The sequence below is a fragment of the Somniosus microcephalus genome, chromosome 8, assembly GCF_052327205.1.
Source record: "Somniosus microcephalus isolate GS21.2 chromosome 8, FLI_Smic_1.0, whole genome shotgun sequence".
Classification (NCBI taxonomy): domain Eukaryota; kingdom Metazoa; phylum Chordata; class Chondrichthyes; order Squaliformes; family Somniosidae; genus Somniosus; species Somniosus microcephalus.
Window position 1 is genome coordinate 27,117,888 of NC_140994.1, and position 25,852 is coordinate 27,143,739.

Here is a 25,852-nt window from a genome sequence, read left to right on the forward strand (position 1 = left end):
ACCCACAGCTACCTGGACTATGCTTCCTCCCACCCCGCCTCCGGTAAGGACTCTATTCCATTCTCCCAGTTTCTCCGTGTCCGCCGCATCTGCTCCGACGATGCCACCTTCCACACCGGTGCTTCCGACATGTCTTCCTTTTTCCTCAACTGAGGATTCCCCTCTACCATAGTTGACACGGCCCTCGACCGTGTCCGTTCTATCTCCCGCACTTCTGCCCTCACCCCTGCCCCTCCCTCCCAGAACCACGATAAGGTTCCCCTTGTCCTCACCTTTCACCCCACCAGCCTCCACATTCAACGGATCATCCTCTGCCATTTCCGCCACCTCCAACGTGATCCCACCACCAAACGCATCTTCCCCTCCCCTGTCAGCATTCCATAGGGACCGCTCCCTCTGAGACACCCTAGTCCACTCCTCTATCACCCCCAGCACCCCTTCCCCTTCGCCTGGCACCTTCCCGTGCAAGCGCAGGAGATGCAACACCTGCCCATATACCTCCCCACCTTCCCACTGTCCAGGGCCCCAAACACTCCTTCCAGGTGAAACAGCGATTTACTTGTACTTCTTGCAATCTAGTATACTGTATTCGCTGCTCACGATGCGGTCTCCTTTACATTGGGGAGACGAAACACAGATTGGGTGACCGCTTTGCGGAACACCTCCGTTCAGTCCGTAAGGGTGACCCCGAGCTTCCGGTCGCCTATCATTTTAATTCACCGCTCCATTCCCACTCGGACCTCACCGTCCTTGGCCTCTTGCATTGTTCCACGGAAACCCAGCGTAAGCTCGAGGAACAGCACCTCATCTTCCGATTAGGCACTTTACAGCCTTCCGGACTCAATATCGAGTTCAACAATTTCAGATCATAACCTCGGCCCCTATTACATTTTTATATTTTTTATCCACACTTTTGGTTTGTGCCTTTTCCTTTCTCTCTCTCTCCCACATGGCAGCTGTCTCTCACTCTGCCAGCGCATTTCACACCTAATCTAGAGCCATTGTTTGTTTCTTTACCTATCCCATTACCATCTCGTCTCACCTTGAATATCTCTTAATGTCCCCTCCCCCATTTCCCAGCCCCCAAACTGCCTTTTAATCTCTTTCATTTCCTGCCTTTTCTTCCTCCGCTCTGTAGAAGGGTTTCGACCCGAAACGTTGACTCTGTTTCTCTCTCCACGGATGTTGCCTGGCCTGCTGAGTTTTTCCAGCGTTTTCTGTTGTTATTACAGTCATACTTCCATTTTGCACTGTTTTTCTTCAAAGAACAGACCAACCCAAAATGATCTCAACTATGGTAAGTTTGAGCATTCATTATTAACCCACAATGTTTCAAATCAAATCATGCTGGAATCTGAATTTGGCGTACACATAGAAGCTTACAGTCAAAATGATCCACTCTACTATCTGAACGAGGGTGCATTGTGGAGAGCTGCTTGTAAGGTAAAAGAAAATCAAAAATATGAGAAGAAAAATAAAATAACTGTCCAAAATGTCACCTTAATAGGACAAAAATGGATCTTTTAAAAGGTAAAGCCATATTTTGATCAAGACTTGTCTTCCCAGTCAAGCACCATGCTCACACATTGAAGTGTCCTTTGGAAAAAAAATCAGCTTCCTTACTATGCTTTTGTTCATGGACAAGTCTATTAAACAGTTAAGTACAGCAATGTACACTTACATCTCTTTTAAATCATTCAATTTAGTAGAGACTGCCTCTGCCTCTTCATTTCTGCAAACAATAAAGGAATTATTTTGCATTAACTTTAATAAAACGATTTTATCATTAACTCATTTAAAGTTTCAGTATGTACACTTCCTTCAAGCTAATTCTTGAAATGCACAGCGTGTGACGAATTATATAATACAATTGCTTAGCCTCTCTGCTAAACTGTGTAATTGCTATTAATTGTTTTTTTTCCATGTGTAAGAACCATTGGATATTAATATAAATGGATTTCAAAAGCCAAGTCAAAAAGTTTTTAACTAGTTTAAAAAGGTATTAATTGTACATAGATAGAATATTAATAGATCAATAGCATTTGTTTAAATAAAAGTTTGCTCAGAATATTTACATTAGAAACCCCAATCGCACTAACATCTGATAACCAGAAGAGTTAATGGCAATTGGACACTTCAGCAGTGAAAAGCTCTAGTTCCTGTTTAATTTGACTGAATTATTTGCTCTTCAAGGTCACTGCAGAAAAATGGACATCTCCACTATTTCTACCTACTGTAAGCACATCCAAGACACTTAGAGAAAAAAATGAGGTCGGGTAGACTGCCCTCTGTTTTCCGCCCAACAATGCATTTAACCACATTTCACACCTTATATGTGATATTTCCATTTCATAGACAGCTATCCTATGGGTTTTCAAAGTCAGATTGCCAATGTAATACAAATGAGTGCCATTCTAGGATGCTTTTGTGCTGTGGACTCATGCCTTTTGGAACTGTCTTAAGATTGTCTAAACTAATTTAAGACCCTTACAACTATCAGAGAAAAAGATTTTCCTTCTATTATCTGAGGTACGGTCCCAGAGGTGAAAGGACATCATTCTAACTCATTACACCAGTCAGTCCCCCCAAAAAATGTTTGTACCTAACCAAAGTGTCTACAAACAAGAGGCTCTACTTAGTTAAAAGACCACACACAGATGGCTGTTATCCAGTGAAATGTAGATAGATAAATATGCTAGCTATTCAACTACTCCAGTTTCAAGTAGTTAGGGATCTGTAGTTAGGATCCAGAGCAGCACTACCCATTCAGCCGAAAGGCTACAATGCACTTCCAAGATCCATATGTTACTCAAACCCCTGATGTAGTTGGCATGTATTTTTCTGAACTTTCTAGCTGCATATTAAGTAGAGTGCTTCACAACAGCAGGATGTTCCGCCTCAAAAAAAGGGAAAAACTGATATGATCTGTAATGCCTTGCTACAAGCATAACACCTGACTGATCATTGACAATGCATCTTGGCCTTGACCACCATACCTTTCCCAGCCAAGAGAAGTCACATAGAGGCAAGAGGCCTCTTAAGGAAAACAAACTGGGGAAATATCAAAATAATTACAGTTTTCTATCTATGTATTCTGTGTTGAACATTAACCTTTTAACACATATATATATATTTAATGTTTTGTATTGGGGATCAAGAACAGTAATTTACCATTTGCATGCTTACAATGCTAAATGTCTTTCCCCACTACTGGGTTCCCATCAGAGAACAAGAAACCAAGATTTGAAGAGCTAAGGTCAGTACTGTGATGATACACATGTTTGTTATTCTCATCAATCCCAATTCCAAGAAGTTAAATATCTTACAAGAAGATAATAGCAGGAACAATTTTGTGCCCTCCCGACAGGTAGGTTCCTTCAGCTTTTACCTAAACATGGAAAGCATTGTAATTGTGGGGCGTTCCATCTTTCAGAAAGTGGATTTTAAGTAGCAACCTTTTAAATTGTCAGTCATCATTAGTAATATTCATAAACATTGTGTAGACTAGAACATTAAAAAAACCTGGTTAGAGATATTTCACTAATGCAATATCATAGTTTGATGGGCAAAAACAACATCTGTCCAAATGGATTTATCACTTTATGGTTGCAATTCTAAATGCAATAGGTAAATACACATTTAGTGATTAAATGGGTTCTAAGATTACCCATTAACTCATTGCAAAGGGCTGCAAACATCAATCTGTAAAAATCACAGGGAAATGTAACTACATCATACAGGAAACTTTCTTTTATCCGGCACGGATGGGACCGACGTGGTGCCGGTTCATCAAAAATTCCGGATAACCGAACGCTATAGTAAAAGATAGGGAGAGCTGACAGCTCCGTATAAAGCAACAAACCCTGTTGCTTAGCAACAACTGTAGAACAATGAACACAAGTTTCAAGCGTCTCTGTAGCTTAGCAACAGCTGCAGCCACACCCTTGCACAGCACAGATGGAAGGCGGCAAATAAATATGAAGTAAAACCTACTCCTGAATTTTGCCGGTTAACCGACATTTCCGGTTATTTAGGTGCTGGTAAATCGAAAGTTTCCTGTAATTGATCACACTCAACCTGCCTTACATGAGACTCCAATCCCACACATTGTTTTGAACTCTTAATGCCCTCCAAAGTGGCCTTGCAGTCCATTGAGCTCTAAACAAAGTTTATTAATAAGAAAATCAGACGAACCCATCAGCAATAACTCACGCATTGCATCAGGATAAAACTATGGCAATCTCAGCCCAGTCATTCCTGCAAAGTTTTCCTCACCAACATTTGGATGCTGAGTCGTTGAGCATAGTCAAGGCTGAGCTCGATAGATTTTTGAACTCTTAGGGGAATCAAGTGATATGGGGATCGGGCGGGAAAGTGGAGTTGAGGTCAAAGATCAGCTATCTTATTGAATGGCAGAGCAGGCTCGAAGGGCGGTCTGGCCTACTACTCCTCCTAATTTTTATGTTCTCATCTGGAGGCTAGTACCCAGATTGGGAAACTATCCCATAAACGAGTCAAGCAACAGCTTGATAACACGGTACTCAGAATCTTATCAATTGTATACCACTGGTATGACAGACCCACCAAAGTGGGGGCACCGTGAGATGCAGTTAGATGTGAGTAACCCTAGGAATCTTTAACATTGACTCCTTACCCAATGAAGTCTCATGACTTCAGGTCAAAGAAAAATCATGGAAACCTCCTGCTGATCACTACGCGGTGTCCCACCAACCAGCAAATCAGTACCCCTCCATGATGAATGCCAGTTGGAGAAAGGTCCGAGGGAAGCAAGATCACAAAGTGTAGTCTGGTTGGGGTGCTTCAATGTCCACCACCAAAAATGGCTCAGTAGTACCCTGATCAAACTGGGTGAGTCCTGAAGAACATAACTGCAAGACTGAGCCTGCACCAATGGTGAGGGAACCAACATGAGGAAGTAACCTACTTGACTTCATCCTCCTTAAACTAACTGTTGCAGACATGTCTTCCCACAATAGCACTGGCAGAAATAACTAACACACAGTCCTTGTGAAGACAATATCCTGTCTCCACTGTGAGGACATTCTCCATCATGTAGTGTGGCACCACAGCCGTGCTAAGTGGGACAGACTAAAAACAGATCTAGCAGTCCAAAAAATGGGCATCCATGAGGGGCTGTGGCCCATCAGCAGAACTTTAATCCAACACAATCTGTAACCTCATGGCCCGGCATATCCCGTACTCCTTGATCACGATCATACCAGGAGAACAACCTGGTTCAATGCAAAGTTAAAGGGCATGCAAGGAGCAGCACCAGGCATGCCTAAAATGAGGTAAACTCCTAGTGCAGCTACTACACAGTACTACCTGCATGCTAAACACCTAAAGCAGCAGGCTATAGACAGAGCTAAATGGTCTCACAACCAACAGATCAGAGCAAAACTCTGTAGCCTTACCGCATCTAGTCAAGAATAGCGGTGGGCACTCAGGCAGCTAACAGGGGGAGGAGGCTCCACGGACATCCGCATCCTCAACTATGGTGGAGCCTTACTTGAATGCAAGAGACAAAACTGAAGTATTTGTAAGCGTCTTCAGCCAAAGGTGCCGAGTGAATGATCCTACTCAGCCTCACAATCTAATTAGCATATGCCCAAAAATAAAAGGAGCCCATGAATCCACTCAATATCCAAGCATGGTTGAAAAGTAATTGGAACAGCGCCAAACTTGATTGAGTTCTTTAATGAAGTAATGGAGATGGTTGATGAGGGTAGTGCAATTGATGGTGTGAATATGGACTTTCAAAAGGCACTTGATAAACTTGTTAGCAAAATTGAAGCCCATGGGATTAAAGGGCAATGGGAGCATGGATACAAAATTGGCTAAGGGACAGAAAGCAGAGAGTAGTGGTCAACCATTGATTTTCAGACTGGAGGGAAGTATACAGTAGTGTTCCCCCAGGAGTCGGTATTAGGACCACTGCTCTTTTTGATATATATTAATGACCTGGACTTGGGTATACAAAGCATAATTTCAAAGTTAGCAGATGACACAAAACTCTGAAATGTAGTAAGCAGTGAGGAGGATAGTAGCAGACTTCAGGAGGACATATTTAGACTGGTGAAATAGGTAGATGAAATTTAACACAGAGAAGTGGGAAGTGATGCATTTTGGAAAAAAAGAACGTGAAGAGGCAATATAAGCTAAATGGTACAATTTTAAAAGGGATGCAGGAACAGAGAGACCTGGAAATTTGCATACGCAAATCTTTGAAGGTGGCAGAACAAGTTGATAAGGCTGTTAAAAAAGCATATGGGATCCTTGGTTTTATAAATAGAGGTATAGAATACAGAAGCAAGGAAGTTAGGATAAATCTTTATAAATCACTGGTTAGGCCTCAGCTGGAGTACTTGTGTCCTAATCTGGGCACCACACTTTAGGAAGGATGTCAAGGCCTTGTTCAGGCTGCAGAGGAGATTTACTAGAATGGTATCAAGGCTGAGGGACTTCAGTTACTTGGAGGGACTAGATAAGCTAGAATTGTTCTACTTAGAGCAGAGAAAGTTAAGGGGAGATTTAATAGAGGTGTAAAAAATGATGAGGGGTTTTGATAGAGTAAATAGGGAGAAACTGTTTCCATTGGCAGGTAACCAGAGGACACAGATTTAAGGTCACTGGCAAAAGAACCAGGGGGGAGTTGAGGAGAAATTATTTTTACGCAGCGAATTGTTATGATCTGGGATATGCTGCCTGAAAGGGTGGAGGAAATAGATGGAATAGTAACTTTCAAAAGTAAATTGGAAAAATACTTGAAGGATAAAAAAATTGCAGGGCTATGAGAAAAGAGCAGGGAAGTGGGACTAATTGGATAGCTCCTTCAAAGAGCCATCACAGGCCCGAAGGGCCGAATGGCTTCCTTCTGTACTATATGATTCTAAGCTTCCTTGGCCCAACCACCTTAGCTCCTTCATCAATAAGCTACCACCATCACAAGATCAGGGGTGGACCTGTTCACTGATGATTCCACAATGTTAACTCCATTCATATATCCTCCGATAATGAAGCGGCCCATGTCAGCCCCCAGCAGGACCTGAATAACATCCAGACTTAGGCTGATAAGTGGGAGGTAACATTCACACCATACAAGTGCCAGCTAATGTCACCTTGAAGAAGAGAAAGTCCAGTCATCTCCCCTTGACCTTCAATGGCACCACCATTGCTGAATTCCCTCCAACAACATCCTGAGTGTCTCCATCGACCAGAAGCTGAACGGGACCAGCCACATCAACACCATGGCGACAAGAGCAGGATAGAGACTGGGTACTCTCTCAAAGCTTCTCCACCAGCTACAAGGAGTGTGATGGAATCTTCACCACGCTCTTGGATGGATGCAGCTGCAAGAACACTCAAGAAGCTTAACACAATCCAGTACAAAGCACTTTGCTTGTTTGGTGCCCCTGCCACTGTACTCAATATCCATCCTCTCCATCATTGGCACAGTGTGGTTGCATAATAGGACACTTTTTAAGGTATTAATCAATCCCCTAATAAGATGCAATGTTTAAAAAAATCAAAATCTTGAATCTGCACCTTCAATTATTTTCCTAAACTGTATGTTGCTCCACTCTTTCCACCTGAACTATTTCACATTATATGTAGATGATATGAGGTTCATGGTTGAGATTTAACTCAAGTTAATTGAGAATAGGGGTAGAAACATAAATGTGAAAATATAATTGAAGCATTTGGAATTTTAAACCTTTCAAATTATAATAACTTAATATAAGGAATCCAATACCTGTCAGAATTTAAAAGACTTGCTGTCAGAAGTTTAAATTGGAGATTAACTTTAGTTAACACTATCTTTAATCCTTTACCTCACAAAAAAACCTTTAAAATTCATTTGGGCCTTGGGGCAACCTGCTAGCAGTTTGGACCCCCAACTCAAAGGGTCACAAGCTCAAAAACATTCCAGCTTCAACTGACATTTGTACATACCTGTCCTAATTTGGCAAGTTTTACCAGTTCTTGAAAGATCTGGCAGACAGAACACTGAGCAGCATCTCAGAGATGCAGAAAAACTTGTAGGCCAACTTCACCCTACAAAAGCTAAGCTCCTGTCAAGTTATGGAGAAGCCCATAAACAAGATTTGTCCTATCCTTCAGGTTGAAGGAGAAAAGGTCCTGTTGAGTGGAGAGACCATTGAGTCCACATCTTATATTGCTTGCACAGAAGAAAAGGGAGCCGAAAATCTGCAGTCCTTCCGCCATACAAAAAAGGGGTTGAGGGGGCAGTTTTGCTTTCATTCGGTGGGAGCCCCGGCATACCCCCCCCCGTCATCCCACAAGGTGCAGCTCAGTCTGCCGAGATTCCCAACCTCCTTCGGCAGGCAGGCACGCAAGATGCACCCCAGTGGCTCAGGCAACGGCCCAGGGTATTCAAATTAACAAACCACCCCCTGGCTCAGCAGGATAGACACAGGGGCCGATGAATTAATATCAGCAGCTGATGCTAAGATTGGGGCTGGGAGAAAAAGTTATTTAAATATCAGCACTAGAGCAGCCAAGCAGAAAGACAGTTTACAGGAATGGCGGCTAGCAATACACTGGTGAAATAAAAAGAGTAAATATATTTATGGACACCAGCTGACATGAACATTGTGGCAGGTAGACTTTGTCTCGTCTTATATGCAGGTCATGGATTTTTTTGGCTGGAATTTTGGGTGGGGTTCATCGTATATGAATAAATATAAGTTCTGGTGTTCCCTCCCCAAACCTCTTCACTTCTCTCTCTTCCTTTAAGACCCTCCTTAAAACTTACTTCTTTGCCCAAGCTTCTAGTCACCTTCAAATATCTCTTTCTTTGGCTCAGAGTCAATTTTTGTTTGATTACGCTCCTGTGAAGCCCCTTGGGAGGTTTTCCAACGTTAAAAGGAGCTATATAAATGCAAGTTGTTATTATATATGACACATTAAACAGGGTGGGCACTCCCTACGGACAATCCAATTAATTAGTCAGCACCTTGAAACACTCCCTCTAGACAGAACAGCTCACTAATAAGCTTCATGAGTGATACTCCCTTGAAACAATTCAATTTTTGTTAAACAGTATCAACATTTATCTCCCTTTGTTTTCTGTTCACTAACATCCCTTCAAGATATTTCCCGTAACATTCCCAGCAACATGGCCCCAGATTCATTAAATGGTGTGTGCATACTATGAAGCAATGGCCCCACTCTTATTTGAAAATGGCAACAAGGTTAATTGATACATCAACAAAAAATGTTCACCAAAATTTAATCAAATCATCCATGTGTTAACATCTAAATCAGAAAATTTGAATTATCACAATTTTAAACTTAATCATACAGGAAACTTTCTGATATCCGGCACTGACGGGACCGAGCTGGTGCCGTAACATCAAAAGTGCCGGACATACCAGAGTTAATGTTTAAACATACGGAACTGAGAAGCTCCGTGTGAATCAACAAACGCTGTTGCTTAGCAACAGCTTCAAAACAGTCGTCTGTAGCTGAAGCTGTTACTATAGCTACAGACCTTGCAGTGCTTGACTGGGAAAAAAAAGCAACGAGAACTAAAAAAACATATAGAAAACGGCTCCTGATTTTTGCCATTAGATCGAGTATTCTGGACATATAACCTCCGGATAAACCAAAGTTTCCTGTACTACAGAAATATAATCATTTTACCACTGAGAGTCCAATAAACAGTACTCAAGTACTGAATAACAAAAAGCAGAGAATTGTCTGGCGTAGTGAGTTAGCATACAGTGCCTTCACATCTGCAACCTACAGTGCAATCCAGCTCAGACTAGTGGAATGAAAGACTCCTCTTCAGTGGCACAATCACTGACAAAATGATGCCTGGGAAACAGAACACAACCATTAATTGTTCTAATTAGGAAAAAGCATGTGGCTCTCCAGTGTTCAACCTGTAATTCAGAGAGTTAGGAGTCCAACTTAATGAAGAAAGCTACAGATGCATGAATGTCAAACTGAACTTGATATTTGTCCAGAAGATGAATTGACAAGATGGGTGACAGGGGTACGCCTGGGCTCCCCCAGAATGAAAGTAATTAATCTCCGAATGATAGATTTGAGATTTAAAGCTGCAGTGTTCGAATCAGTCTGAGCACCTACTACTGGATGCAAGACTCTTCAGGAATATGTTTATCTACATAGTCTATGGGCGCTATCTTGCCAGCCCTGGGGAGGCGGGTATGGAGGCGGGACTGCCGGGAAAATGGCAGAATTTGGGGGCAGGTGCCCAACCCGCCCCCGTGCCATCTTGCCAGGAGGTGGGTAGACGTCCCGCGCTGGGTCCCGTCTCCTTGGAGGTGGGAAGGGATTACAGCCACTTAACTGCCTGTTAAAAGGTAGTTAACAGGCAGAAAATAGGCTTATCACCATTTTGCCCACACAAGTGCGGGCTTCCCGAAGGCTCTGAACCCCGCCAGGTTCACTGAGGCGAGGAGTGGGTCCACGGGGGTCAGATGGGTGCAAAAGTGCGCTGTGAAGGTAAGTGATGGGTGCATGTATGGAGAGGTGAGTATCTGAAGTAAGTGGAAAGTGTTAGAAACGTGTACTTACCTTTGTTTCTTCCTGCAGGCTTCAGTCGGTGGGTATGCGGAGAGTCTTGCACCTCCGCGGTAGAGATGTCAGATGGCCGTTGCATTCTCCAATGCAACAACCATCTTATTTCTGCAAAAGAAAGAGGTTTGCAGAGGTCAAGACCTCATCAAACTACAGAGAATGTCACTGTTTGACAGCTTCACAGAGCTGTCAAACAAGGACAATTCACCTGTCAAAAATTTTTGACAGATGAAACATCATACGTTGACATTCTCTGCAACCGGCTTTCCCTTAATTGGCCTGCTAAGCCCACTGGGCGGGCTTAACAAGGTCAATCAAGGGAAAATAGCGTAGGTTGGCCAGAAGTCGATGGAGGCGGGACTAAAACCCGACAAGTGGGTGTCCCGCCTCCAAAAGCTCCCCATTGGCAAAATCACCCCCTATATTTCCATATAATTTTGAATTTAGCACTTATATGTAACATTATTAACACTATGTTGATGGTTCAATATCACCAACAGAACCTAGTTTAACTATTTCACTTGAACCACCTGTTGAAAATATACTGTAAAATATATATTTTCAAGTACATTTCACAGTATATAAAACTGAGTACATTCCCAGCAATTTTGGTCACGAGCAAGGAGAGAACATTTTCTTCTGTGCTTAAGAAAAATAAAACTAACATTTTTATGTGTGGTCAATATAGTCTCACTTTTCTAATGGCAACTACAGCCATTTATTGTGCTATTGCACTTCATTATGGCCGGAAATAGTCCTTGCAAGTTGCAGTTAAAGGGTTAGCACTTTTGTTACTGAAATAATTCTCTAGGTCATGCTACCTGTAATATGCACAACAAAGGTTCATTACTCTGTTATCACTAACCGTTTTTCCTGTAATTGATGAAGCAAGCTGAAGTAAGGTGCTTGTGCGATTGCATCAGCTATTCCAGATTCTGGTCCTGAACTCCCCGTAAGTTGGGAACTATATACTCCAGCTACAAGACATCAGAGTAAGATAGCATATTTTTGAAAAGCTGCTTACTATTTTACCAAGAAAATCTAACCCAGCATTTACCAGTGAAAAGTTTAATCTGATACTCAACTGAAATACAAGAATATAATCACATCAAGAAGTAGCATAAAATATACTGGGGGTGATTTTTTCCCGGCTGAAGAGCCTCCGAGGTGGCCAAGATGGGGTCTTAAGCTGAAACACCGGTTTAGCCTGCGTTTAGCGCACAGCACCATCTTGGTAAAGGAGTTGAAGCTTGCACTAGGAACAGCTGCCCGGAGGATTGTTAAGGGGCTGATTGCCATTTAAATTGTCTGCTAGCGCTCATCAAGGAGGCTACACGGCAATTTGGTGGCTAGCACTTGAACTAATGCCCTCTTCTAACAGCGACCAACTGATTGGGAGTAAACAAGCCATTGCAGAGGATTTTGAGCACTACTTAAGGATATATCACCTTTTATTGTCAACTTGCTGTTGGCGGTTAGAAGAGAACTTTTGAAACACTTCGGGAGACTTTGAGACACAGTGTCAGGATTTCACCAACAATAATTCTGGAAATTCTCCGAGGACTTCACCTAAAAAGAGTAAGTGCTGAGCTGCTCTACTTTATTGGACAACTTATAGGAGTCACCAGGAGAAAGGGACTGCCTGGTCAATGGCATCTTGCTAGGGGTCCCCTTGGTCTGCAGGAGGACATGAGGCCAGGCAGAGCAGCACCAGCTGCTGCAGGAGAGAGGGACAGGAGTGCGAGGTGGACACCTTCCCCCCTGCAGGTACAAGACGTCCCTCCCCCTCTGGACCTTCTCCACCAGGACCTCCAGTGCCGTGTCCGAGAACCTGTGCGCCCTCTCCCTTGGTCCCTGAGCCATCCTGAAACCTGCCGCTGTGTGTCAGCCAGCACACACCACATCTCCGGTGGAAGTGAGTGCGTGGAGTCCACATATACTGCTTCACAGAAATTGTGTCTAATCAGTGCTTGAGTGCTAAACCTGCAGGTGTCTGCTTCAGCACCTCCAAGCAAGTTCAAATTATGGTAATCAGCAATTAGGACTAAATTTGCATGCTAAAACCAGACTTGTAAACAAGGTGTGTCTTATTAGCACAGCACCCATTTAGCGCCTTTTTTCCTCCCTTTTCACCAAAATAAGTGTTAAAATTATTAAAGTGAAAAATAAATCAATATTGATTGGAGGCTTGCACTGAATAATATTTACATAGTTGTAGAAATGGAATATTCATAACTTGCTTCTTCTTACCATAGAGTTCATCCCTGATGAGTTTCAGTACTCTGGTAAACATACCCAGTTGTGGCAAGAGGTCATCTAATACCTGAAACACCAAATTCATTCTATCCTCTGTTGGCTTTTTGAAGGACAGTTCCTTCTTGTCCTCAATCAGACGCACAAGATACTGGTTAGCTGTTCAAATAGTGAAAAAATAATGAATGGAACAGCACTCTCCATAAAATTCAGGCACGGTGCATTTATTCAATATAGCAAGTTCCTTTGGATTGGATTGCTTCTTCTAAAAAGAAACTTGCATTTATATAGCATCTTATCACATCTCTTAGAAAGAACTTAAAATTAATTAATTGTATCTGAAGCGCTTTAAGTGTGGTAACTGTACATAAGCACAGCTGCTACTCTGTACACAGCAAGCTCCCTCAAACTGCAGTGAGGTCAATGACCAGTTAATCTGTTTTTGGTATGTTAGTTGGAGGAGTGATGCATGCAGCATCACGGAAAACCCCACGACTCTTCTTCGAGTAGTGCCACGGGATCTATAATGCCATCTGAACAGGCAGTTTAACGGCTCATTATGAAAGCCATAAAAGAGGGCAAACAAAAGAATGGAATGAACAACATCCAAAAAAATCAGTGCAAAGTAAGATGCTACTTGCTCAAAGCTATGAAATCCAGTGGGCTAACTGGTGGGTTATTAAGATGGGTGCCCCAACTGCAGTATCTTAGCTATCAAAAACAGATCTCAAAAGGTATTGATTAGAAGATACATGAGGCATTTGTCCAGATTGTTAATGCATCTCAGTACTTGGTCATTCTGATGGATGCCAACTTTAGCTTGGACACCGGGTATTCCTGGAGAGGGTGCATGCAGTGTCCGCTGGTACGCTTGAGGCCCTCCGCGACTGATGGGCACCGGAGGGACTGGAATGCATGATCAACACCAGGGACAATATTTTGATTTAATTTGTTAAGTTTCCTTTAATTTACTTATAATTTGCAGTGTATTGTTTGTGCCTCTTTAAAATAAGGGGGGGCACCTGTTAACTCTTATTGATGATGGCAATTGTCATGCTAATTGGCAATTTACATAAAAGAGTTAGCCTGGACACAGTCCTTTGGGACTGCACTGAGATGGGGCAAAAGGCATTCTGATCCATCTTCAATGACAGCAGAATCCCAATGCAGGTTAAGTTTGTGATGTATGACATGTTTCCAAACAGTTCTCCTGTAGGTTAACAAGTAAGCCAGGAATGCAGCATTGGATTTGGATGTCTAAAACCTCCAAGTGGTACGGCACAAATTGTCCTGTGTAGCTTCTTCTATCAGATTGAAGGCAGATGTCTGTTACAGGGGCACACACATCTTCACATTCAGGTCCAAATAAACCTAGAAGCTGTTGGTCTAGCAGGCAACACCTCCATTAAAATAGCAGAGAGAGAAATTTCATGTGACTATACTAAGCTTTTGTATGTTAGTATTGCACCGCATGATTTTACCTCACATAAATCCTCGTTCTTAAATCCCAAATTACTTAGGTAATGAAGTGATGTCAAAGTACATTATTTACCCTAACCAGTTTCATACAGGGAACTTTGGTTTATCCAGAGGCTGTATGTCCGGAAACCTCGATCTACCAGCAGAAATCAGGAGCCGTTTTGTTAGGTTTTTTTTCTTCTCGTAGGTTTTTTTTCTTCTCGTGGCTTTGTTTTCAACAGTCGGGCTCTGGAAAGTCTCTCTGAAGCTGTTGCTAAGCTACAGAGACGCTTCCAAGGTACGGGCCGACTGTTTACAAGCTGTTGCTAAGCAACAGTGTTTGTTGTCAGATACGGAGATGAAAACCTCCGTATGCTTCAACATTAACTTTGTATGTCTGGCAGTTTTGATAGATCGGCAACAGCTCGGTCCCGTCGATGCCGGATATAACAAAGTTTCCTGTACCACAAATGACAGTGCTATGTCCTAACTGGAACTATGGTGTATGCAAATATACTACTGGAGCTGCACACTGAACCTCATTCACTGCAGCAAAAGGGAAGCTAATAATGGCTGAAGCCATAAATGTCACCAATCAAAAAAAGCTGACTTAAAGGACACCCAGCTTTTGGTGTGTTTCCGACTTCTGACTTCCCTTTCCTACCGCTCTGGGACTATATGAAGGCAGCTGTAACCAAAAACATGACTTGCCGTGAGCTTCCTCTTCTCTCCCCACATGTTTCTCCACCTGTATTTGTACTGAAGTTATTTTATGATAAAGAGTGGGAGGGCTTTTGGATAATTGGGCTGGAGGAGGCAAATTTTTCTTGGGCCGCTGCTCTCTCCTTCCAGCTGGCGAAAGCAATACACTATAAATAGAGCTGTTTTATGAGCGAGAAGATAAAATTGTTAAATCACAAAAGCCTTTTTCAAAGGTGGTTCTGTTATTATAAATGCTATAAAAGGTTGTTGGACCACTAAACAGCAGGACCGGCACATGGCAGAGATCATTTGATCTGTGGAAAACCAGCTCTGCCAACGTAATAGAAACACATTTTTCCCTTATAAACGCAGTGAGTTGTGGGAGACACTGTGTGAAATGTTTTCAAAAGAAAACTCCCAGGTGTGAGAACACAGTGCAGTCATACTTTGGCAGTGAATTTATCATTTGGACCATCAGACTGGTCACCCTCCTGTTGACAGTAGCTTATTTTTAAATGTATGGCCCTGGCTGGCTAGCGATATACATTAAAAACGACATCTTGCAACAAAACTGGGAGATGAAAAAGTTATAAATTGGCTACAAAGTACTATGAAAGGAGCTGCATATATTATTTTCCCACTGCAGATTTATTTTTCCCTGAAGCAACTATGAAAATATTTTTTAATTATTGCAAGAGCATCAATTCCTCTTAGCAGTCAAGCCTACCTCCCTCTATCCTGTCTCCAGGTCAGCTAGACTGGAAGAATGGATAGTGAGCTTATTGTATCTGGCACTGTACCGTGTGTTGCCTGATAAGAATAATCAGGTTTCAGGTGGGTAGGAATACACAGCAGCAGTGTGCATGCCCTATTCACGTGCAAATTGGTGTCCCTGATAGAGTGCTACCCAATTCCTAAATTTGTTTCTAAATATGCAATACCTTTTTTTTTATAAATTAGACTTTTTGAAGTCAAGGAACACTGCTCCTTTCATGTCTCAATACTGAACCCGAAGCTGATTTTTCCTTCTCCTAAACATATAGATATTGAGTTGAGTATGCCATGAGCTTAACTGGTACTGACTGATATCTGTATTTTGAAGCTTGCATATGTGATTCCTTTCATTTTCCTTACCTGGTGAGATTGCCCCGAGTATAACACTAGAATCCAATGATTTAGGTTTCCGAGATTTTGTCCTGAATGCCATAGTGAACAATGAAGCAGTTACTCAGCCAGGAGGAAATTGTAATTATGCAACTGAAACAAAAATAAATTAGATAAATTATTATGCAAGCTCTTGTGCTTTCTAATGTACTTTTAATAGAGATTGTTTCTATATTAAAGTCAGTGGCAGCCAAGGCCACCAGCAATCTCAAATTTTCTACCTTAGCTCCCTCTAGCTTAACGTAGGATCACCTGCATTTCATTCAATGTGATGCCCGACATGTACCAGACACCCGAGTTATGCATCGTTCAGCACTTTCATTTCCTTTCACCAGTTTCATCACACTGCTGTATTTCCGAAAATAAAGGAGGTCATTGATGGTATCATGTGGCCAGCCAGGCAGCAGGTTCCTGCTCCTCCTCTGCCACCTTCACTTGTTCCTCCTCACATATCCTTTGTGCTGGATTTTCTGAATGGAGACGTGTTGGAGGCGGGGCTGCTGCTTGCCTGGTTTTAGTCCCGCCTCCATCAGCCTCTGGCCAACCAGCGGGATCTTCCCCTGATTGACCTTGTTAAGCCCGCCCGGCAGGCTCAGCAGGCCAATTAGGGGGAAGTCGGTGACAGAGCATGTCAACGTATGACGTGTCATCTGTCAAGAATTTTTGAAAGAAGAAATGTCATCGTTTGACAGCTCTGTGAAGCTGTCAAACACTGACATTCAGTGTAGTTTGATGAGTCCTTGTGTTCAGGACTCAACAAACCTTTCTACTTTGTAGAAATCAGATGATTGTTGGATTGGAGGATCCAACAGCCAGTCTGTGATCCCTACAATGGAGATGTCAGGACTCCAGCTCCACAGCAGCTGAAGGCTGTAGGCAGAAACAAAAGTAAGTTAACATTTTCTAACACGTTACACTCACCTCACATACTTACCACTCCATACTTGCACCCATCACTCACCTCTACATTGCACTTTCAGACCCCTCCGACCCCCCGCAGACCTTGTACTCGGCTCCTACACCCTGGCGGGGTTCCCCAGGTCGGGAAGCCCGCACTTCAGAACGAAAAAGGAGGATAATCGTATTTTCTGCCTGTTAACAGGCAGTTAATAGGCTTTAATCCCTTCCCGCCTCCAAGGAGACGGGACCCGGGGCAGGATGGCTTCCCGGCTCCTGGCAAGAGGGCATGGAGGCGGGTTTGCCACCTGCCCCCAAATTCTGCAACTTTCCCGGCAGTCCCGCCTCCTCGGGGCTGAGAAAATCCAGCCCTTTGTGATTCACCTGGTGCTACTTCCTCAAATTCACTATATGTATCCTCTGGGATGGCACCTGAAGATGGAAGCTCAGAACCAAGACAGCCTGGTAATCCAGTGCCTGAACTAGGCAGTCCACAGTATTCCAAGGCTCTGTCACAATGACAAGCTTGGAGGGGTAGACTTGTTACTGGGGACCAGAAATCTTCTCACTTAGCTTCAGATAATCCTGCAAGCTAATGTCTCAATGGGTAGGGTGGTCCTAGCTGGATAAAACGTGGAAAACTTACCAATGCTCTGTACTGGTGAGTTATAAAGTTTTAGCTTGTTAAATTCCATCTGTGCACAATTGGGGGTTTCTAAGTATTGGCTCTGACAAACTACACCAAATCTCTCTGATTTGGATAAGTGGGATATGTTTCTATGGGGAAAGAGTGCGCACTCTATATTGGCAAATAAAACAGTGGACTGATTTGGAGATTATTAAGCATGATGATAGATTCCATGCATTATCAGACACCCAGCTGACTGAAAAAAAAGAGACTCAGCATTAACTCTTCAGGCTCCTTCCTTGCGAGCAGAATGCATAATTCAACCATGGGGAGAACATCTGGCAACTCAAACAGGCAACCTTCCTCACCTACATTTCCTGCAGTAGAACCACCAGCAGCGTCTGTAAAGCGAGGGGTTCTTTGATATTCCCCAGCCATCTGTGCCTCCAACAACAACAAAATTCACTAGCCAGCAATAAATGCAGCCCCTTTAAATAGCAAGTACAATCCTAATCACTAATCTAAACACCAGTTGTCACCATTTTTTTTTTAATTTTAAATTTAAATTTCTCTACATGTTCCAGCAATACAGATTTGTCAAACTTCTTTTTGAACCTATTGATATGGCATTCATGGTAGGCTCCCCCAATAAAGAAATCTGGTCGATGAATGTCTCACAGATTCCTTTGGTGAAATAGTTTACTGTTTAATAAAGTGAACAGTAAGTAGTTCTGCAGTTGGCTGTACATTAATGTTACTGGTTAAAATAAAATATTCTCCCTTTTGGAAGTGAAGCAAACATAGAATTACATGGAATATATAGCACGTAAACAGGCCATTTGGCCTAACTGATCCATGGCGGTGTTTATGCTCCACTCGAGCCTCCTCATCTAATTCTATCAGCATAACCCTCTATTCCCTTCTCCCTCATATGTTTATCTCGGTTCCCTTAAATGCATCTATACTATTTGCCTCAACTACTCCCTTTGATAGCGAGTTCCACATTCTCTGGGTAAAGAAGTTTCTTCTGAATTCCCTATTTGATTTCTTGGTGACTATCTTATATTGATGGCCTCTAGTTTTGCTTTTCTCCACAAGTGGAAACACTTTGGCCTAGATTTTCAGTGTGCCGTGAGGTGGGCTTTTAGGCGGGCGGGGGGCAAAAATCCCGAAATCGGGGGTCCCGACACCATCAAGCCCAAAACCCGCCTCCACATAAGTTTCAGAGGAGGCAGGTACCCGCCCTGCCCTGGGACCCGCCGACCCGAGGTGGGAAGGGATTCGTGCCAATTAACTGCCTGTTAACAGGTAGTTAACAGGCAGTTTTTAGCCTAATCCCTATTTTGAGGGGTGTCGTGTGGGATTCCCGACGGCTCCAAACCAGGCCAGGTTACAGCAGGCGGGCCGTCGGGTTGAAGGACTTGGAGAGGTCGAGATGTCGGTGTTCAGGTGAGTGATGGGTGCATGAGTGCAAAGTTAAGGGTGTTTGGTGTGTCTAAAGTGTGTAAAGAAGTTTAAATTACCTGTACTTACCTTAACAGCCTTTCTTCCTCTAGGTTTCGGGAGTCCATCACTCAGCTGGCATTGAAAGCAAAATGGCTGTGAGCTGTCAAAAGTGACAGCCTGCAGCTTTCATTGCCGGCGACAGTTCTAACTGAGTCTGTGTAGAAGGACTCAGGTTAGAAGTCAGACTGTCAGTGTTTGACAGCTTCAAACAGCTGTGAAACACGGATATTTCACCTGTCAACACCTCTTGACAGATGAAATTTCAGTCTGTGATGTCACCTGTTGCCGGGTAGACCTTAATTGGCCTGCTGAGCCCGCTGGGCAGGCTCAACAAGGTCAATCAAGGGAAAATCGCGTGGATTGGCCGGACGTCGATGTAGGCGGGACTAAAACCCGAAAGTTGTAGTCCCGCCTCCTTCCCGACAGCGTAATGAAAATCAACCCCTCTTTGTCTACTTTATCAAAACCTTTCATCATTTTGAAGACCTCTATTAGGTCACCCCTCAGCCTTCTCTTTTCAAAAGAGAGACCCGGCCTGTTCATCCTTTCCTGATGGGTATACCCTTGCACTTCCGGTATCATTCTTGTAAATCTTTTTTGCACCCTCTCCTGTGCCTCTATATCCTTTTTATAATATAGCGACCAGAACTGTACGCAGTACTCTAAGCGTGGTCTAACCAAGATTCAATAAAAGTTTAGCATAACTTCTCTACTTTTCAATTCTATCCCTCTAGAAATAAACCCTAGAGCTTGGTTTGCTTTTTTATGGTCTTATTAACCTGCGTCGCTACTTTTAGTGATTTGTATATTTGTACTGCCAGATCCCTTTGCTCCTCTACCCCATTTAGATTCTTATTTTCCAAGTAATGTGATCTCCTTATTTTTCTTATCAAAATATACCTCACACTTATCTATGTTGAAATTCATTTGCCAATTATATGCTCCTTTTGAAAGTTTATTAATGTCTTCTTGTAATTTGTTGCAGTCCTCCTCAGTGTTGACGATTCCCCCCCAATTTGGTGTCTGCAAATTTAGAAATAGTGTTTTTGATTCCAAAGTCTAAATAGTTAATATCATTAACCTTACAAATAACAGAAAATTGCAAGCTTGCACATAATGGGCCATATTTTGCAACCCCTATGGGTGTGCAGGCGCCCGTAGGGACCACGCTAATTTGGGGTTTAGGCATGCGAAGCGCATGCGCTAAAACCCGGAACTTGCAATCTGTCAAGAATCTTCTCGACAGATCCTCTACATCCGCGGGAGACGGGCCTCTGCGGGTGGAGGGTTGGGCTATTTGTCCAACTTCCGCCTGCTGAATGCCCGTGAAATTCTTACGCCTGGTAAAGCAGGTGTAAGACCTGCTTTTACCAACATGAGTTTTAAAAAATAGAAAAATAAAATGTTATCACTCATTTATACATTAAAAACCCTGTCCAATCAGGTAAGTTTATTTTTAGCCCTGTTCAAACATAATTTTTTTTTCAAAAAATCAAATTTTTGTTTAAAATTTTTAATTAAATAGCATTTTAATTCATTTTAAATAGGTAAAAAATATATTTATTTTGTGTATTTTTTAAGTGATCCCCATTCATACTTATGGGGTTTCTGTACGTACGAAACTCCCATAAGTATGAATGGGGATTCCGTTCTTTTATTGGTTGGGCATGCGCATGCGCCCCTGGGATACGTGGGCCTCTAGGTAAGGCGACTGTAGGTTCAAGCCCCACTCCAGGACTTGAACTTATCAACCTTGACTGAAACAGAAGTGCAATACTGAGGGAGTGCTACATTGTCAGAGGTGCTCCCTTTCCAGTGATACTTTAAAATATACAAGATATTATACCACTTTCAGTCCTGGCCAACATTCATTCCTCATCCAACACTATCAAAATAGACTGGTCATTCATCTCACTGCTGTCTATAGGACCTTGCTGTGCACAAACTGGTTGATGCATTTGCCTAACCACAGCGACTGCACTTCAAAAATAATTGATAGGATGTCCCAAAGCACTTCATAGCCAGAGGATGTGGAAGGTGGTATATAAATGCAAGTTTTTCTTCTAGACATCTTCCTGCCCATATGAAATGGGCATAACAGTGTGTGAATGACCTGGCCTGTAAAGATTGGCTTCTTACAGGCAGGTATCACTTTTTATTCCATAAGGAGGACCCCGAGCTTCCGGTCGCCTGTCACTTTAATTCACCGCTCCACTCCCACTCAGACCTCACCGTCCTCGGCCTCTTGCATTGTTCCAACGAAGCTCAGCGTAAGCTCGAGGAACAGCACCTCATCTTTCGATGAGGCACTTTACAGCCCACTGGACTCAACATAGAGTTCAACAATTTCAGATCATAACCTCGGCCCCTATCACATATATATATTTTTTATCCACACTTTTTGTTTGTGCTTTTTTTCTCTTCCCTCCCACATGGCAGCTGTCCTTCATTCTGCCAGCGCAATTTACACTTCATCTAGAGCCATCCTTTGTTTCTTAACCTGTCCCATTACCATCTCCTCTTGCCTTGAATATCTCTTAATGCCTCTTTACGTCTCCTGCCTTCTATCCTATCACAGACCTTCCCTTTTGTTCTTTCATCCCCTCCCCCATTTCCCAGCCCCTAAACTTGCTTTAAAATCTGTTCCTTTTCCTGCTTTTTTCCAGTTCTGACGAAAGGTCTTCGACCTGAAACATTAACTCTGTTTCTCTCTCCACGGATGCTGTCTGGCCTGCTGAGTTTTTCCAGCGTTTTCTGTTGATATTTCAGATTTCCAGCATCTGCAGTATTTTGCTATTGTTAGATCCGTGATTCTGAGAGTATGATGTTTTTCAATAACCACACGGATGCTGTAACTTAACAATCAACAGGTATTTACTGGAGTAGGGTAGTCTCAAGACTGGGGGTACAGAGGCATGCGCAAGGCTTATATACAGGTGTGGTCACTGCCGGTACTACAGTATACAGGAGCTGTAAAAGTAGTTCTCTCTTAAAGGTACATACACTACAGCTATTGCATCACTTTTTATTGTTGACTGAACAGTTAGAGTTGTTATTTTTATATTGCTTCATGCAGTTTCATTAATTATTGTTGTTGTTTCGCCTGTAATTTTTTGCTGTGAAAAACATCTATTTCTAAATCCATTTTTTAAATAAGAGTATTGCTTCCCGCTGATATGGAGTTTAGAAGAATGAGGGGTGATCTCATTGAAACATATAAGATTCTGAGGGGGATTGATAGGTTACCACCGCCGCTAACCCCTGCTGAATTTCACGGGAGGTGTTGGCGGCGCCGCGCCCAGACACTAGTTGCTTTGCGGCCCGTTAACGCCTTCTTCGGGCACTAATGGGAGGCGCAAAGCAACCAAATTTTTAGGCCTTTGATTCCCCTAGAGTCCAAAAATCTATCTATCTCAGCCTTGAATATACTCAATGAGTCAGCATCCAAAGCCCTTTGGGGTAGAGAATTCCAAAGATTCACAACCCTCTGAGTGAAGAAATTCTTCCTCATCTCAGTCTTAAAAAGCTGACTCCTTATCCTGAGACTCTGCCCCCTAGTTCTAGACTCTCCAGCTAGGGGAAACAACCTCTTAGCATCTACCCTATCAATCCCCCTCAGAATCTTATATGTTTCAATGAGATCACTCCTCATTCTTCTAAACTCCATATCAGTGGGAAGCAATACTGTTGTAAAAAATGGATTTAGAAATAGATGTTTTTCACTGCAAAAAATTACAGGCTGAAACAACAATAATTAATAAAACTGCATGAAGCAATATTTAAAAAAAAATTATAACTGTTCAGTCAACAATAAAAAGTGATACCTGCCTGTCATCACCCCGGCCGCGATCTTCGGTAATGCCCCCTGACTTACCGCCGGACGCTATGTCCGACAGGGTCAGGGGGGCCTACCTGCAGCCGGGGCGGCGCAAATTAAAGGGAAGGTGCCGGGCGGCTATTTTTGTTGCTGGCCGCCTGCCAGCACCTGCCCCCTCTGCCGTCCCTGGCCTCCTTTGAAGCCCCCCCCCCCCGCGCGGAGTGCCGGTTGCACTCCGTGAGCCTGGCACTTCTCGAGTGCCGGGCTATTTTGTCGGTACTCGGATCACTGGTGGCCCAGCTGGGCCCCGGGTCGCGCTGCGCTAGGCCCCTCCCCTTTAAGGGGAGGAAGGCCTGCAGTACCGTGGCGCTGCGGCACATAGTGGCGCGATATTCACTCGCAGCGCCCCTAGAGGGAGGCGGGGCACTTCCAGTAGCACCCCGCTTCCCTCTTAGGGCGCTACCGATGAATTTCGGCCATGGGGGTGCTAATTTTTTCGGGGCGCTGGCGAAGTTAGCGTCCCAAAGGGGGCGAGACACAATTTTTCCCCCACAGAATATAGAGATCGGGCAGGAAAGTGGAGTTGCAGTCGAAGATCAGCCATGACTTTATTGAATGATGGAGCAGGCTCGAGGGGCCTGTGGACTACTCCTGCTCCTAACTCTTGTGTTTTTAATTAATTTGGGGGTACCAATGGTGCTTCTATATTTGGAGGGGACAAGAAAGGCAGGTGAAACGATACCTTGGGTATTATGACTGCACCTCTTCTTTTGCCTGGACCTGTGTTTACTGGGCCACCTTATCCTTCTTGAGCATTCGGAGAAGACCAGTCTTTGGCACCTCTGCATCACAAAGGAGGCTGCAACATAACTATAACATTTTCTTGAGGCTGACCTGTCCACAGCTTGTACCACAAGCATGGGTCTCCCCATGGAGCTGAAGGTCACTATTGCATTAAATGATTATGCCACTGCATCCTTCCAAGGCACTTCTAGTAGCATATATATATAGTAAATAAGTCAGTCTGCTGTCAGCAGATAGTGATAGACGCCTTGCTTGCAAAGGGGAACACTTCATCACTTTTCCTATGGAAAGGAGGCATCCGCTTGACAAGGGCATAGAATTTTTCTCAAGTGGCAGGATTGCCAACAGTGTAGAGCATCATAGATAATACAGACCATTGAGCCTGGCCACAATCTCCTGACAGGACATTGCTGTCCTCTGGGAACGGTGCCCTGGAGCCCTCACACCCACTCAGGTTGCAGCACTCTATCACTTACTCACAAATGCTGTTTTGTGCCTTCCCATTGGGTTTCCTTTTACTTTATTTTTGCCTGGCACTTCTTCTCCCGATCACCTGCCTCCCCTCCCCTATGTTGTGCTAAAGGCTGAGAAAAGCCCTTGTAAAGCCTGAAACAACATTTCCCCCCTATATGCAGCCACTTACCTTTAACTGGGTTCATCTTTTAAATTTGAGCTGCAGGACAGATTTTCCACATCCCCAATTAGGCCAGCTGCCACTACAAGGCCAAAGCTGTGATGAGAGCTTATGCCAATTATATACAAATAACTTGACCCCACAAAATTGTATGCAATCAGTTCAACACTTTTGGATACTTCTGCGCTATCAGATACGCATTCCCAGCACAGATTTTCATGGGACCACAAAATGAGGGCAATGATGATTTCACGGTGTTTTTTTCTCTTTAACAAATCTAGAAATTCTGCCTCAATTGTTTCATCGATGTTCATTCTGAAGAGCAGGTGCCTAAATACCACTCCCTCCAGAAGATCATTTTTCTCCAGCCACAATAAGGACCATTTATACCTATTCCCTCATTTTTATTGTTTAGTCAATTTTTGATCATTCCTTTTCTTTTAAATCCTCAAACTGTGACAGTTGTAACTAGTTTCTTGTGTATTCCCTATCAAATACTTTTTGGTCATCTAGATTATACTGTTACATCTACTGCCACTCCGCCACCTTTAGCTTACTGATGCCTCCTAAATCCATGCTAGCTTTCATTAAAAAGAACATTACTGTGTAAATCGCAAAAGTCAGAACCACATCAGCCATCTTCCTTAGGTACTATCCTTGCTCTCAAGGAGCTAAAAAAAGATTTCTGCCAAAGCTTCCGCTATTTCTTCCAATGCTTGCTCAAGAATTCCCAGATGTACGCAGTCAGGCCTCCAGTTCCTTAATAACACTTCCTCTACTAATATCTATCTTCACTAAACACTCCCTGCTCTCCTAGTCATCTTATTTATGGGATCAGGAATCCTCTCTTGCGAAAACCGAAGTGAAGAACCCATTTAAAAATGCATCCATGCCCTGATCCTCTACGACTAATCTGCCAGTCTTATCCTTTAGAGGCCCAAAGTGTTCTCTAATCCTCTGCCTTCAGTGAACATAACTGAAAAACTTCTTATTCCCCTTGATAAACCACTGCAATTTTCCTTTCTAATTTCTTATTTTCTTTCCTGATTTCTATTTTAGTAATCCTTTAGGTGCTGTTTATATTCAAGCCTAACCTTTTTTTCCCCTTCCTGGTTCTTTACCTGTCCCTTTATGCTACTCTTTACCTCCCTATTCAGCCCCTTCAGCCTAGGTCTAACTATAATCCTCTGGCTTCTCCGAACTACAAATTTTGATTGAATCCTTTCTGATGTTCTTTAAACATGTATAATTTCACTGTACTTGTTTTTACCTTTAATGTCTGTGTTCTGTTTTAAGCTATTGTAGCAGGACAGGCTGGCACGATTATTCAAGTACGGACTGCTTGACTCCCAATCAGAAATTACTTTGATTTCCAGGAATAGTTATCACTTGCCTGTTG

At 43.1% G+C, this 25,852-nt stretch overlaps 1 protein-coding gene across 3 annotated transcripts in view; it reads right to left on the minus strand.

The window, feature by feature from the left end:
* Positions 1–25,852, minus strand: part of LOC147113393 (uncharacterized) — a 374,107-nt gene that overhangs the window by 330,843 nt on the left and 17,412 nt on the right. For 2 of the 3 annotated variants that reach the window (XR_015079196.1, XM_085994400.1), the window contains exons 2-5: positions 16,138–16,260; positions 12,841–13,002; positions 11,456–11,567; positions 1,682–1,732 (exon numbers count right to left, since the gene is read on the minus strand). Coding sequence is in view for 2 of the 3 variants with exons in the window: in XM_085994400.1 (XP_085850526.1) it covers positions 1,682–1,732; positions 11,456–11,567; positions 12,841–13,002; positions 16,138–16,210 (398 nt within the window). In the remaining variant the exon portion in view is untranslated. The remainder of the gene's footprint in view (positions 1–1,681; positions 1,733–11,455; positions 11,568–12,840; positions 13,003–16,137; positions 16,261–25,852) is intronic. The other variant, XM_085994401.1, reaches the window with a different exon arrangement.